Genomic DNA, 14,693 nt, shown 5'->3' on the forward strand with positions numbered 1-14,693 from the left:
TGAGATAGGGAATCAAGGATGGGAAAAAAGGCAAAATATACAGAAAACAAGAAATGGAAAATGATTTGTTGACAATAACACATATGTTGATGTGCTTGATTGAGCCAATATACAGTGTATTCTCAATGGAAAAATCTCATTTTGTATGCTGTAATGATGTACAGTGAATGAATGTAAATAAAGAAAAAAATGTATTAAAAAAATAATTAAAAAAATAAATTAAAAAAAAAATACCTGTCCTGGAGCTGGAAAGGGGTACAGTGGTAATGGAATATCTGCAAGGCTGTTTTACATGGGAGAGTTCCCGGTTCATGTCCAGAGACCTCCATGAACATGTGAGGCACATGCTTGTGCCTGTGATCTGGGCCTGACTGAGACTGGGAATGGATCATGGTATGAAGACCCTGGTGGGAGTGTCTCTCTCTCTCTTTTCAGACTTTTTCTCTCTCTTACTCATGGAAGAAATAAATACTTAAACTTAAAACATTTGAAATTCTAGGTAATATAGTAATTAAAATGTTGTTGTTTTTACTTGCTCATGGAAGAAGAAAGAAAAACTTAAAAAACATGCTGACATTTAAAAATATAATTTTTAAAAAAGATCTCTATCTTTCACCCTTTCCCTCCTCTCTGTTTCTTTCTTAAATAAAAAATAAAAATTCTAAGGGTTAAACAGAACCCAGCCATGGGACTGATTCAATCTCTGATGCTGGTTTTCAGCACCTTTTCTCCTTTGTGAGGTTTTTATGATGGTAGATGGTGTGATCTGAATTTTTATATTTAAAAAAATGAAATTTTATTCCAGACCAAATGTGAGGAGTACTGGCCCTCCAAACAGGCTCAAGACTATGGAGACATAACTGTTGCAAACACATCAGAAATTGTTCTTCCAGAATGGACCATCAGAGATTTCACAGTGCAAAATGTAAGCAAGAGGTCTCAAAGTTACTATATATTAACTTCGGGGTGATACTTTTTAGGGTGACATTAATATATATATGTGTGTGTGTGTGTGTGTGTGTGTGTGTGTGTGCATGTGTGTGTGGATAGTGCCTCAGAAAAATAGATTTGCTTTCTTTTTTAGTGAATGAAACAATCCATATCCACGTACACTCCAGGACAGTCTTAGTTTACTTTCTGCAGGGTAATTTAATAAATTATTCCTGAATAAAGCGAATCTTAAGAGCATAGTTCTGCATCAGAAACTCTTTCCTTTCCTTCCATGTCCAGGTGATTTGCTGATGGAGTTTTTGTTACAAACCAAGGCCTTTGGATGATTGAGTGGAAATATGGCATCAGGAGAGGCCTTTGCTGTTAGGAGCAGCTTAAGACAATGACATTAATGGGGTTCTGGGATACATGCTCATGGCTCCTCTTCCCCCGCAAAGTACTACAGACAAATTAAATTGTGCGGGTATTCCAGGGAGTCAAGTTTGTATGTCCTTTTCCTCAACAACAGAGGCAGTGCTATGAAGTAACATTAATACCTGTTGATAAGTGTGTAAATTGGTGTTGCACTTTGCAGTTTATCTCAAGGGCCTAAAAGTGTTCATTGATCTGGTGGTTTCAAGTTCGAGACTGCCCTAAAGAAATACTTTGGAATATAGGAAAAGGCTTATTATTCACAATGATGAATCTTGTTATGATTTATGATAGAGGAAACATTCAGAAACCATAAAAATACCTATTTTTCAGAAAATGGATTGAACTTTGAGTTACGTGCTTAGCATATATTGTAATTCAGCTAGTTGAAACATTGGGTATATAGACTAATTGCCATGAGAGGTTGGAAGGTAAGTGAAACATACTATTGGAAGATGAGATTTTATGCATATTTTGAGTAGTGCATAAAAGAAAAGTCTGAAACATTCTGTGGAGTTGAATTGTATGGGAGGGAGGGATGGGTTAGGTTCTAATTTAGGAGAATTATCCTTGAAAATTTCCCAAATCGTGGATAAAGTGTAGCTTATTAAGTACTCATTCTTTACTAATTGCTCTCTCTCAAAGGCTCTGGCCTTCATTAATATTTCAGTTCCTCTTCTGGAGATGCTATCATGAAGTGATTTGGCCACCTAAATAATGCAGTTCACATATGTCTTAGTCTGCTATTGCATTGCTAGCAGAAATAACTTAAGACTGGGAAACTTTAAGAGGACAGAGTTTTATTTGCAAGACTCAGGATTTCAGTGGCTGAAAAGTCCAAAGGCGTAGGCCTGCAGCATGGCCAGCAGGACCACAGAGGATAGTGGGCAGGTGCAGACAGAGAGAGTTCTGGGCAGTTCTCTCTTGTAGCAGCCAGCTTTCAGAGAACTCTTCTCACAAGAACTAGAACTCACTGGCTCTTGAGAGGCAGCATTAATCTATTTGTGGAGGTCTTACCTCCATGATGCAAGCCCCGTGATCTGCTTACCACCTCCCAACACCAAATTTCAAAGTTTCAGGGGACAAAGCATTATTGAAACCATAACAACACAGCTGGAAAACCCCTGTAATATGGCCTGCTTGTTTCTATAGATGTTGTCCACTTACAGTGGCTGGCTTATCTTTATTTACTTCCACTATGTGGGGTTCCCCCTTGTGGAGGGGAATTATGAATGGAATTGTTCCACATCATTTGAAAAAAAAAATTTACTATTACTATTATTTTTTTATTAACTCCAGACTTTCCAGACTCATGTTTTTCCACTAATGCCATCTCCTGTTTTAGGGTCTGATCTAGGGTACCACACAGTGTTTAGTAACATATGGTGCTTTAATTACACAAAATGCATGAATATATATATTTTCCTTTGAAAAAATGAGAACATAGCATAGACTTTGACTACTGCCCCTCACCGAGCCTGTTTGCCTGTAGAGAGAATACCGGAAGGGTAACCTTCCACACCTCTACTCCTGTTTCTCACGGCTGGTTCCTCTGATTGAGGACTTTTGGTTAAATTTGTGAATGTTCAGTTTATTTGTGATGAGGCTGTTCGGTATCCTTTCCTTTCACTATGCCTCCCCCTATGCTAGCCCAGATTTTAAATAATGCAAATTAATTGTTCTTATAATGAATACACATTTAAAAAAAAAAAAAAGCCCCAACAGGTGGCTGTCATTAAAGAGATGGGAACGCCCATAGTCCAGTGAAGGTACACGCAGGGGAGATCAGTGTCCAGGGAGGACATGGGGAGCACAACTGAGTCAGGGACAGGAAGTGCCCCAGCCAGGGTGGAGTTCTGGTAATTAAAGGTCCATGCTTTGGTCTGAGATGGGAATCTAGTTGAGTGATAGCTTTGTTGAAATAGGGTCTGTTTTGTATAATCTGTCAGATGTTGAAATAGATGTCTTCTAGGGAGGCATTTTTCAAATCTCTACTGTACTAAATACTTGCTGGTTGCCTGTCACTTTATTAGATTGACATGGTGAATTCCGAGGCAGCTCTGTTACCTGGAAGGCACTGATTATCTTAGTTGTATTTGTATGAATTATTTTGGATTTCATGGTCAGTGATATTCCCAGGTGGGCTTGGGGATGGGGTTCGCGAAGCTCTGGGAGGTGTGGGTGTATGAATGCGACTACATTATCAGCAGCAGCAGTGGTGGTAGAAAGGAAAGAGTTTGACTCAAAATCAGAGGATGGAGGGACTTCTGCTACATCTGAAATGAAGGTCAGGGAAGTCACTTTCTTTTTCTCTGAATCTCTGCTCACTCTTTTCCTACAGGGTACATGTGTTTGCCAGAGAGACAGAGACAGAAAGGGAGAAATCACCCCAGGAGGTTGGCCATGCCACAATCCCTTCTCCTCCTTTCTCCTCTTGGAATTTGGGCATGCACACACACACACCCACCCAGCATGAGTTTCAAGCCACTAGGTCTGGGACTTGCACTGTAGTTGCCCATGTGGTAGTCCAGCACGTTAACCACTGTGCCACCTGCTGGCCCCTGTGCATGCTCACCTTTAAAGTGGGATAAAGAATTCGCCTTTTGGGGCATCGTATGAGGATTTGATGAGCAAGACAAGTCTGTGCAAGTGTCTTAACAGCTGTTGTACAAATATAAAATACCGATTTTTTTGTCCTAACGCCCTTTGTTATGCAGCCTGTCTTCTATGCTGTGCAATTCAGGATTCAGCTCACTTGACCTCATTGACCTTTTGGATGTATTAGATCCAGCCTTCCTCTCTGGCTCTAAACCTTTCTGTTGACTTTTAGATCCAAACGAGTGAGAGTCATCCTCTGCGACAGTTTCATTTCACCTCCTGGCCAGACCATGGTGTTCCTGACACCACGGACCTGCTCATCAACTTTCGGTATCTTGTTCGTGACTACATGAAGCAGAGTCCTCCTGAGTCACCAATTCTGGTGCATTGCAGGTATGCAATGGATGGAACTTCATGTGTGACAGATTTCAAATGTCATATTTTATATTTATGAGTACTATGGGAAAGCAAGTCGTAAGAGGGAATTCAATAGGCATTTAGAGATTGAAGGAATGTTTGCGTAAGGATTTACTACTAGGAATGGACTTAACTCTCCAATGGGATTCTAGAATAGGAGCAGGCAAATTACAGTGCATGGGCCAGATCTGGTTACCTGTTTTTTATTGGAGCACAGTCATACTTGTGTGTGTGTGTGTGTGTGTGTGTGTGTGTGTTTTAGTTGCCAGAGGGCATGTGTGCTCACCAGAGAGAGACAAAAGATAGAGAAGAAGCCTCACTCAGTGGGAAGTAGTCATGCCATGATCCCTTCTTCATTTCTCCATCCTGCTGGGATCCTGGGCGAGATCACACACCACACCACACCACACACACACACACACACCACGTTTCTCAAGCTACCAGGGCTGGAATTTGGATGGCAGTCAGCCATGTGAGATCTGGCTTCCTTAACCACTAGGCTATGAGGCTGGCCAGGTTTGCATATTATTTATAGTTACTTTCAAGCTATAGTGGCAAAAAGTGACCACATGGTCTACAAAGCTGAGGCTGTTTACAACCTGGCTCTTTACAGACAAGTTTGCCCACTCCTAGTCTAGAACAGTAAGAAATGAGCTTCATAGCTAAAGAAATTATTTTGAGAAGGAAGAAAGAGCGAGCTTTGTTACCCTATGGAAAATGAATGGATAAAACTTACTGTCCTAGATGTCTTAGTCTGTTTTCCTCTGCTGTAACTGAATACCTGAGTATGGATAATTTATAAATAAGCTTGGAGCTTGGCACTGACATCTGTGTAGATCTTTGAACTGCAGCATCCCTTGGTGGAAGATTAGAGAGCAAGTGAGGGCACAAGACAGAGAGAGAAAGGTGGCCACGCCGATAAGGAGGCCACTCCCACAGTTACCTAACCCACCCTATTATTCACCTCCTATGGGTCCCACCTCTCGATGCTGTTAATAGTGACAGTTAATCTCAACCTGAGTTTTGGAGGAGACAGATAGTCAAACCATATTACTAGGTTATGACGGCAACTTGAATGGGACTGAGATTTAAGACGCCCTTGTAAATTGTTTTATTTGTGACACTTGACTTAGCTCCAGTCCCAAGCTAGTTTAATCTGAATTGGAGAGGTTTCTTTTTCTTTTTCTTTAAAGGGATATATCTATTATGAAGACACAGAACCATCATATACAAAGTAGAGTCCTCTAACATCCTGAAATACATGCCATACACACATATACATTGTGCATAAATTTATATTGCCAGTATAAAAACACATATTAACACGTCTAAGAATGACAAATATAAAAGCAGTAAACCAGGCAATGCTCAACCATCAGTGTACATTAAGTGCTGGTGAATAAAATGACAGTAAAAGGGCCAACTCAGGCCTGGAAACCAATTGCTTGACTTTCAGTTACAGACTTGAGGTGGTTTGGAGGCACTATCATAGGATTCTCATATATTTCTCATTTTCTTAAAACACTTAAAAGTGTTCAATGTTTTCAATTCTCAAAAACAGAGCAAAAGAATTCGTTGACATTCAGGCACTACTCCCCCCCCCACCGCCACACACACACTCTTCAACTCATTTAATGATATAAAGAAATGTCCATAATAAACTTAAAATCAGAGATTCTACAGCCTAACCTTCTATGTAGCACTCGATCAGAAGGTTTTAATTTTTTACATCCTTGTGTCTGTGTTAAGTTTTTTTCCCTTTTAATTGATAAAATTGCACAGATAGCCAAGTGGCACAAATAAGAAAATTTGACACTCATTCTAACATAGGAAACAAGACATGAACATCAGAAAAATGATTAATGGACCGGCTGTTAAAGTGTGCTGTGCCCTCACACAGACATGCAAGACCAAACACCTGACCACAGCTTTTCTTGTGTTCATACACTACCAGATAGTTGCCACAGGGGTATTATTTTTGTAAAATTTAGGAAACTTCATGTACATCTCATAGCATTGATGCTGGGGCTGGTTTCCAAGACTAATGTGAAGAACATGTGTAATCAAGTTTATCCATGGGTAGATTTTCAGTCTTTAAAAGAGACAGACAACTGGTGAAGAACTCTGAGCTGTACTTAGGTCAGGAAATTTCTCGTTCTTGTATGTGTGTGTTTCTGTCATGTAGGTTAAGTGTCTGATATGTGCGTGAGAGGGGATGAGACATACAAAACATTACCACCATCCCATGGCATATTCTATTAAGGTTAATTAGTGCTTCTGGTTTTCAATCCAATGGGGACGCCTGTAAGCCACACCCCTATTTTTGTCTTCTGTGTCATGCTGACATTATGACTTGAATCTGTAACAGACTAAGTAGAACTCAAAAGTTCTTTCTGTCACCTTCATATTGGTCTTGAGGTCTGGAACAAGGTGCAGCCTTGCATGGACCTTAAACTATGTGAGCTAATTCCAGAAGGGATTATTATTGGGGGATCCCCTCCCCTGGAGTCAGAACTAGGGCTTGGAGGTAGGAATGAAAGGCATTGGAGGTTTGAATTATCATACAGGAGTAGAATTTTAAAAGATGGGTACATTTCTGGAAGATTTTGGTTTCTTCAGTTGGGGATTCTTGGAAACTAGTACATACTGGAGAGCTCACAGGTCGTGCTGCATGATCTGGTCCAGAATCTAGTTGGTTTCTGATCTCCTCCCATAATAAGTACTTCCTAAGAGGTCGTGTACAATTCAGAAGAACCTATCCAACCAACATTTCACAACCGACTTTGCCATCACCAAAACAAATCAACCGTAAGATCCCGTGGCTCCTGGATTACTTCCAGAAATGAAAATCAGGACTTTGACCTTTAAGAATGAAATGCTCTCTGGTGTTAACAAGATCTGAGGCTTAGAAGGTCAAAGTCTGGAAGCTGACCAATAACTACAATGATCCTTGGGAATAGCAGATTCTTCTCTTGCCACCAAATGTCCTCAGAGGTGCAGAGTGACAGGAAAAGAAGTGAGGGCAGTGCTAGAAGTGCAGTCTCCAACCTCTCCCAAGGTAGCAGTGAAGTGTGCATTGTCAGAGTTCTTCTGGGAAGGGGACTTGGTTACAACCCCCAGAACATCCCATCCATAAGTTGCCCTTTCTTCTTGGGCTTCTTTGGAATGTTGAAGAATTTCCTTTGTGTGAGCGGGAGCGTCCTGGTGGTGGTCCCTGTGGTGGTCCCGGTGGTGCAGAGCCTGAGGCAGACACACTATAACCCAGACCAGGCTCCAAAGAGAGGTCCCCTGGCGCAGAGCCCACAGGGCACACAGATCATCAACAGCGACAGAGCACGGAGAAGCCATGTGAACGTAGCTACGGAGTCATTGGCTACCTCAGTCTGGGAGGCGAAGAGCACACAGAAGAACCCCATGATGAGAAGCCTGCTGTGGCTTCCGTGATTGGAGCAGGAGGTGACGATGAGAAGAAAATGCCGTCTGAACCTGAGCAAGGGGCAGCAGGAGGTGAAGAAGGCCATGTTGGTACGGGAGTTTGTGGCTCTGTGGATGACAACCAGAAAGGTGGTGTCGATGACCAGGAGCTGTAGGAGGAGCCAACCTGCAAGGCCACCGAGGATCCGCGGCAGACCCAGGACAAGCAGCATCGCTACCACAGCATGTTCAGCCTGTTGCAGCTGCAGGAACTGGAGAATATGTTCCAGCGCTCCCAGTACCCCGACGTGTTCACTGGAAAGGAGCTTACAATACATGCACGTGTGACGAAGCCAGGGTGCAGGTCAGCAAACCTGAAAAAGAGGATATGGCAAAATAAACGTTCTAGAACCTGCCTGCTTCACAACTCGGAGAACTTCATCCTAGACAGTTTCAAGTTGGTGTGTTTTTGTTGCCCTTTTCACTTTTAGTAAATAAGTATTGGACTTTGAAGGACAAGGGGATGGAAAATGGGATAACAAAAGCCCAGCTGATGGAAATTTCTTATTACCAATATGAACCTGATTTCCTAACAGAAAAAAAAAAATTAAAAGAACCAACTGTTACTTCTAGTCCCTGTACAACATTACTTATTAATAAAGTTCAACTTGTTCTTAGAAAGAAAGAAAGAAAGAAAGAAAGAAAGAAAGAAAGAAAGAAAGAAAGAAAGCATCTCCCTTGTTGTCAGCTCTCTGACTCATCCAGCTCCAGATCCTGTAGGCCTTGTACCTTCTCCATCAAATTAACTATGGTGAGGCTCCCAAGTTCTTCCAATACATCAGTGTCATCACCTTCAGTTTCAGCTAGCTATTTGGGTGGAGAGCTGGTAATAAAACTTTTGATGGAAACTGCAAATTCAGCAACACCTGGTAATTATTCTAGCCAAAGATCTAGTGAGGGATGGTTCCAGATCTGTTCCGTCTATGAGAAATGCCGTCATCAAACCCATGTCATCTGCCATGGCCAATGATTAAGCGGCAGGAAAATGACTGACAGGAAAGCACGAATCCCTTCTGAGGTTTCAGTTGAGCAATGGTTACTGATCCTGGGCATGTCCCTCAAAGCGAGAGGAGGAAAGCAAGATATTTACACAGATGGGGAAACTTGAGAGCTTGACCGTAGAGATAACCCACTGTAACGGACTTACTAATTTCTCTTTTCTTTCAGTGCGGGGGTCGGAAGGACAGGCACATTCATTGCCATTGATCGTCTTATCTACCAGATAGAGAATGAGAACACTGTGGACGTGTATGGGATTGTGTATGACCTTCGAATGCACAGGCCACTAATGGTGCAGACAGAGGTGAGCCCAAGATCCCCGTTTGACATCCTACTCTTCCCATTAGTTTTTAAAAGGTTGCATTGTGTCATGTTGCTGTGAAGTAATTAATACTAGATTTCTTTGCAGCTTCTAAACTGCCTTGGAATGACATTACCCAGTACAAGTGACCTAGTAGTGCTGATATCAGGAATTAGAAACCGAGGGTCAGAATTCTTTACCTTGCTGTCTGTGACTTTCTGGACAATCTTAGCAAGTCCTGAATTTTGGTTTCCATGTTTTAAACTCATAGTGGTATTTTTATTTTTGTTTTAATTGCCAGAGGGCATATGAGTTCATCAGAGAGAGAGAAAGAGAGCGAGAAAGCACCCCCTAGTAGGGCGTAGTCCTGCTGCAATCCTTTTCCCTCCATATCCCCATCTCATTAGAATTTTGGACTTGCATATACACCTGGCATATTCTTTTATTCTTCTTTCCCAAACCTCCTGGGCCGGGATTGGAAACATGGTCAGCCATGCAGGATCTGGCTCCTGATGCACTGTGCTTAATCACTGCACTGTGGGGTCAGCCCTAAGACTGGCATCTTTCACTCTCTGTTTCTAATAAGCGACTGCGACAGGCGTATCAAATATTAGTGATATGAAATAGCATCCTATTGCTTAAGTATTAATATAGCAGTTTATCTCACCCAGCTTTATAAATGTCAAAGAGTCAGTTATTATAGTTAGAGAAGGAGATGAATGCTTATCCCTGGTGTGGTTTGTGTAAAGCTGCTTGATTTGGCTTTCTCTGAAATGTTCCTTGGGGCCAGCAGTTGGTGTAATGGCTATGTCACTGGACTCCCATGTAGTTGACTGCGGTTCGAGTCCTAGACCCAGTGGCTTAAACTCACACTGTGTGTGTGTGTGTGTGTGTGTGTGTGTGTGTGTGTGCCCAAGATCCCAAGAGGAGAATGGCCGAGAAGGGATTGCGGCATGGCCATCTTCCCGGGGGGTGATTTCTCACTTTCTGTCTCTCTCTGTCTTTCTGGCAAGTGCGTGTGCCCTATAGCAAAAACCTCTCCAAAAAAAAAAAACCAGTTCCTAATACACAGTGTTTTCAAGGCATGTTCTCGACAGAATATATTGGAAGTAACCTCCTAAAGGAGGTGAATGTGTCTTGACCAGGATGAGAGCAGAGTATTAATTTTGTATCAAGCTGTCACCCAGTGCCACTTTAGGATGCCATGAATACGTGCTATGTTTTGGAACCTAGCAGGGAATGTTCTAGAGGCTGGGTACACTGTGTGCTTTGGGATGAGCCGCGTGGTTGTGGTAGAAAGAATGAACTTCGTCTTCCTTCTGTGGTGGTCAGAAGAGATTTTCTTTTTCCTGCTGTAATTATATACATTAGTAGTTGTCAATCTTTTATCCTCTTGAAAAACAGAAATCTTTTATCTGCCTAGAAATTATCTCTTTTTTTATGTTTTGAGGACAATACTTACTCGTGAAAAAGAATTAAATCTAGGTCTATATAGAATTTACTTTTTTATTTTTTACTTTTCAATCCTATTCCCTAGAGCTAGCCAACATTTATAGTTTGTATATGTATATATATGTATACACACACCAACACACATATATGTGTGTGTGTGTATATATATATATATATATATATGCCAAATGATATGTGTATACACACAGACACATATCATAAAACTCACACACATATGTATATATTTGTATTTTTTTCATTTTAAGCCTCTGCATACATCTGTAAAAATACACATGCATATAAAGTATTTAAAAAAATTTGGATCCTGCTATATATATATTGCTTGTCCACGATCCTTTTTTTCTTTTTCCTTTTTTCTTATTCACATTAATTGTTGTACATCATTATAGTACACAATATGGCTTTACAAGTGTGCATGCAGAACATGACAATCAAGTCAAGAATATTGTCATCTACCCCATTTTCCAAATGAGAGCTTTCTATTCTTATGTCTGTTAAGTATTTCTTCTCTTAGCCTGTGTTTTATTTTTTATTCCTGCATGGATATCTTTCTGTGTCAGCATACACATCTTCTTCCTCTTTTTAATTGCTACCTCCAGATGCTAATATGCTTGCCTAAAGGGTGGTCTCCACCCAACTCTACCTGATAATTCCTTTTTTAAATATATATTTTGTTATTTTTTATACATCAAATCACTGCATATCATTTAAAAGATGCAAAATGAAATTTCCCATCATGAATCCACTGTATATTAGTCCAGCTAAAGATATTACCACACACATTATCATCAACAGATAATTTTCCATTTTTGTGACCCTTAAATGTCTTCTTTCTTTCTTTTTTCCCCTTGATTCTCTTTCTTCCATCCTCCCCCATTTCCCACTCTCCTCCCACATTGTCTCTAGTATCCACAATTGTTCTCCATGCTTTTATATCTTCTAATCTTTCAGCTTCTGCCATACAGTACAGATATTCAATATATATTGAGTGGGGACATACAGTGTATATCTTTTATAGTCTGGTCTGCTTTGCTTAGCGATAAATCTCCCATATTCATCCACTTTCTATCAAATGCCAGGGTCTCAATTTTTTTTTTTATGACTGAGTAGTATTCCATAGTGTATATGTACCACACTTTTTCAATCTATTCATCTGTTTGTGGACATTTGGGTTGGTTCCATATCTTAGCAATTGGGAATAATGCCACAATAAATATGGATGTGCAAGTACTTTTCTGACTGAGTCTATTCCTATCTTTTGGGTAGATACCCAGGAGTACAATTGCTGGATCATTTTGGTAGTTCTATTTGTAGGTCTTTGAGAAACCTCTGTATTGTTCTCTACAGTGGCTGTATTAATTTACATTCCCACCAACAGTGTAGGAGAGTTCCTTTTTCACCACAACCTTGCCAGCGCATCTTTTTCTTTCTTTCTTTTTTTTTTTTTTTGGAGAGGTTTTTGCTATAGGGTGTGCACGCTTGCCAGACAGAGAGAGAGACAGAAAGTGAGAAATCACTCCCCAGAGGGGATGGCCACACCGCAATCCCTTCTCCTTCATTCTCTCTCCTCTTGGGATCTTGGGCACGCATGCACACATGCCCGACATGAGTTTAAGCCACCGGGTCCGGGACTCGAACTGCGGTCGACTACATGGGAGTCCAACGAACATAGCCATTACGCTGGTCCCTCATTTTTTATTATTTTAATATTAGCCATTCTTACTGAGTTAGGTGGTCTCTCATTGTGATTTTAATTTACCTCTACCTTATGATAAGGATGTTGAGCATTTTTGCTTTTTAGCTGCTTGTATGTCTTCCTTACAGAGTTGTCAGTTCAGTTCATTTGCCCATCTTTTAATTGAGTTGATCTTTTTTTTTTTTTTTTTTTTTGGGTAAGCTATTTGAGTTCTGGTTATTAGTCACTTATCTGAGGCATACTTTGCAAATATATTCTCCTATCCTGAGGGTTGCCGATTCACTCTAATTATTGTTTCTTTTGCTGTGCAGAAGCTTTTTAACCTGATGTAATCCCACTTGTCTATTTTTGGGATTATTGTGTGTGCTTTGCTGATCTTATTTAAGAAGTCTTTGCTTACTCTGATTTCTCCAAGAGTTTTCCAAACTGTGTTACCCACCAAAGTTTTATAGTTTAAGATCTTAGGTTTAGATCTTTTTTTTGAATGCTATCTTCCAGAATTATTTATTTATTTATTTATTTATTTATTTTTATTATCATCATAATCTTCTTTATATTATATTGGATTACATACAACTTTACAGTATATTACATTGCTTTTTCAGAAGGGAATGCCATGCATGTTGAGATTTTTTTTTTTTAATAGTGATCACCACCATGATCAGATTAAGTTTTCAACCTCTTAATGCCATTATAATGGCTCAACACATGATTTTGGCAGGTGGTGGGGGACACATATTCAAGCTGTAAAGAGTGATCTGTTTGAAAATAATTTGGGGTGCCAGTCTCTGGGACCTATGCTCATTTGTTCTTTCTCTTTTCTTTTTCTATCAGGACCAGTATGTTTTCCTCAATCAGTGTGTGTTGGATATTATTAGATCCCAGAAAGACTCAAAAGTAGATCTTATCTACCAGAACACAACAGCAATGACAATCTATGAAAACCTTGCGCCAGTGACCACATTTGGAAAGACAAATGGTTACATTGCCTAATTCCAAAGGAAAAGCTTTCTGGAGTTACCTAGACCGTCACACCCACAGCAAAGGAAAATGCCCCGATGTTGACATGTTCTTCTATGTCTAATATCTTAATTCTCTGTTCCGTTTTGTTAGAACTAATTTGAGGGCATGAAGCCGCACATGTAAAACGTGACAAATGAGAAGCTGGGGCGATCTGGGGCTGTGGATGGGTGGTGGGCAAATCAACTGTGTTCTTGAGTACTGATGGGATGGTTCTCTTGTTCTCTCTCTCTCTCTCTCTTTTTTTTTTTTTCTTTTTTGGAGAATGGTGGAAAATCAGGAAAAATGATCTATTATTTTTTTTTTCTTTTTCAAAGCAGGTTCTTTTTGAAAAAAGACTATTTTATATGATTCACTTGCTAAAGCCAGGATTGTGTTGGGTTGAATATATTTTCAGTATCAGAGGTCTATTTTTACCTACTGTATCTTGGAATCTAGCTGATGGAAAATACCTAATTGTGGGTAATGATCGTGCAGGGAGGGGTATGTGGTGCCTCTTCCAAGTGAGTTTTCTATTTGAACATGTGCCTTTTCTGAATTATGCTTCCACAGGCAAAACTCAGTAGATATCTATATTTTTGTATTGAATCTCATAATTGGAATATACAGACTATTTAAACAGTAGTTTAGCATCAGAGGTTTGCCTTCTCAGTAACATTCCTGTTCTCATTTGATTAGAGGAGGCCTCTTTGTTGCCCACCCCCACTTCTCCACCTGCCATACACTTGTGCTCCATTTTTTTCCTTCCCGTGCCCCTTCCAGTTTTCTCCAAAGACTCTTCTGTTGGCCCCATTTTCAGCCCATTGATTGGGTGAGAATGGAAAACTAAATATCACCTTGCGAATTTCTGTAGGTGAGGTGGCAGAAGCAGGGGATTCCTACAGTGATGTAAATCCTTTTCTCATCCCTGTTTATCCTTTTTCTCATTTCTGTATTTGGTGAGTAGGATTATTTAAAGGTGCAATATGTGATTTTAGTGATTCATGATGCTCTAGGTTTTTAGTAACGTTTTACTCAGGTTGGCATTTTATGTGTGTCTGTGTGTCTGTGTATACATGTGTGTGTTTTTAAAAATGTGGCAATCTGTGAACACTTCAGTGTGAACTCAGTATCAGATTAATCCCTCCTCCCCCAGAGTCACTGGCTTTTGTCCCTCTCTGCAGTGACATGTCAGTATCTACTGTATATATATATACTAAACTTCTCTTACAACAGTCATTCCTATGAAGTGAGGTGTACAAAGTTTGAATTTGTATCAAAGATGTAATTATTTTTAAAACCTCTTTTCACTATACTGCTGCTGTAATTACTTTGATTTTTTTTAAATGTAGATTAATTTTTTTTTTTTTTTTT

General features: G+C 40.1%; 1 protein-coding gene across 1 annotated transcript in view; it reads left to right on the forward strand.

Annotated features, from left to right (window-relative positions):
- The window catches only part of LOC102470461 (receptor-type tyrosine-protein phosphatase eta), a gene marked incomplete at its 5' end in the record, with an annotated part of 44,050 nt that extends 29,496 nt beyond the window's left edge, over positions 1-14,554 (forward strand). Inside the window, 4 exons of the mRNA XM_006170871.3 lie at positions 806-925; positions 4,193-4,353; positions 9,019-9,154; positions 13,155-14,554. Coding sequence (XP_006170933.1) covers positions 806-925; positions 4,193-4,353; positions 9,019-9,154; positions 13,155-13,313 — 576 coding nt within the window. The remainder of the gene's footprint in view (positions 1-805; positions 926-4,192; positions 4,354-9,018; positions 9,155-13,154) is intronic.
- Between the last annotated feature and the right edge of the window lie 139 nt (positions 14,555-14,693).

This window comes from Tupaia chinensis, unplaced genomic scaffold (assembly GCF_000334495.1).
Source record: "Tupaia chinensis unplaced genomic scaffold, TupChi_1.0 Scaffold149104_1, whole genome shotgun sequence".
In the NCBI taxonomy this organism is placed as follows: Eukaryota; Metazoa; Chordata; class Mammalia; order Scandentia; family Tupaiidae; genus Tupaia; species Tupaia belangeri.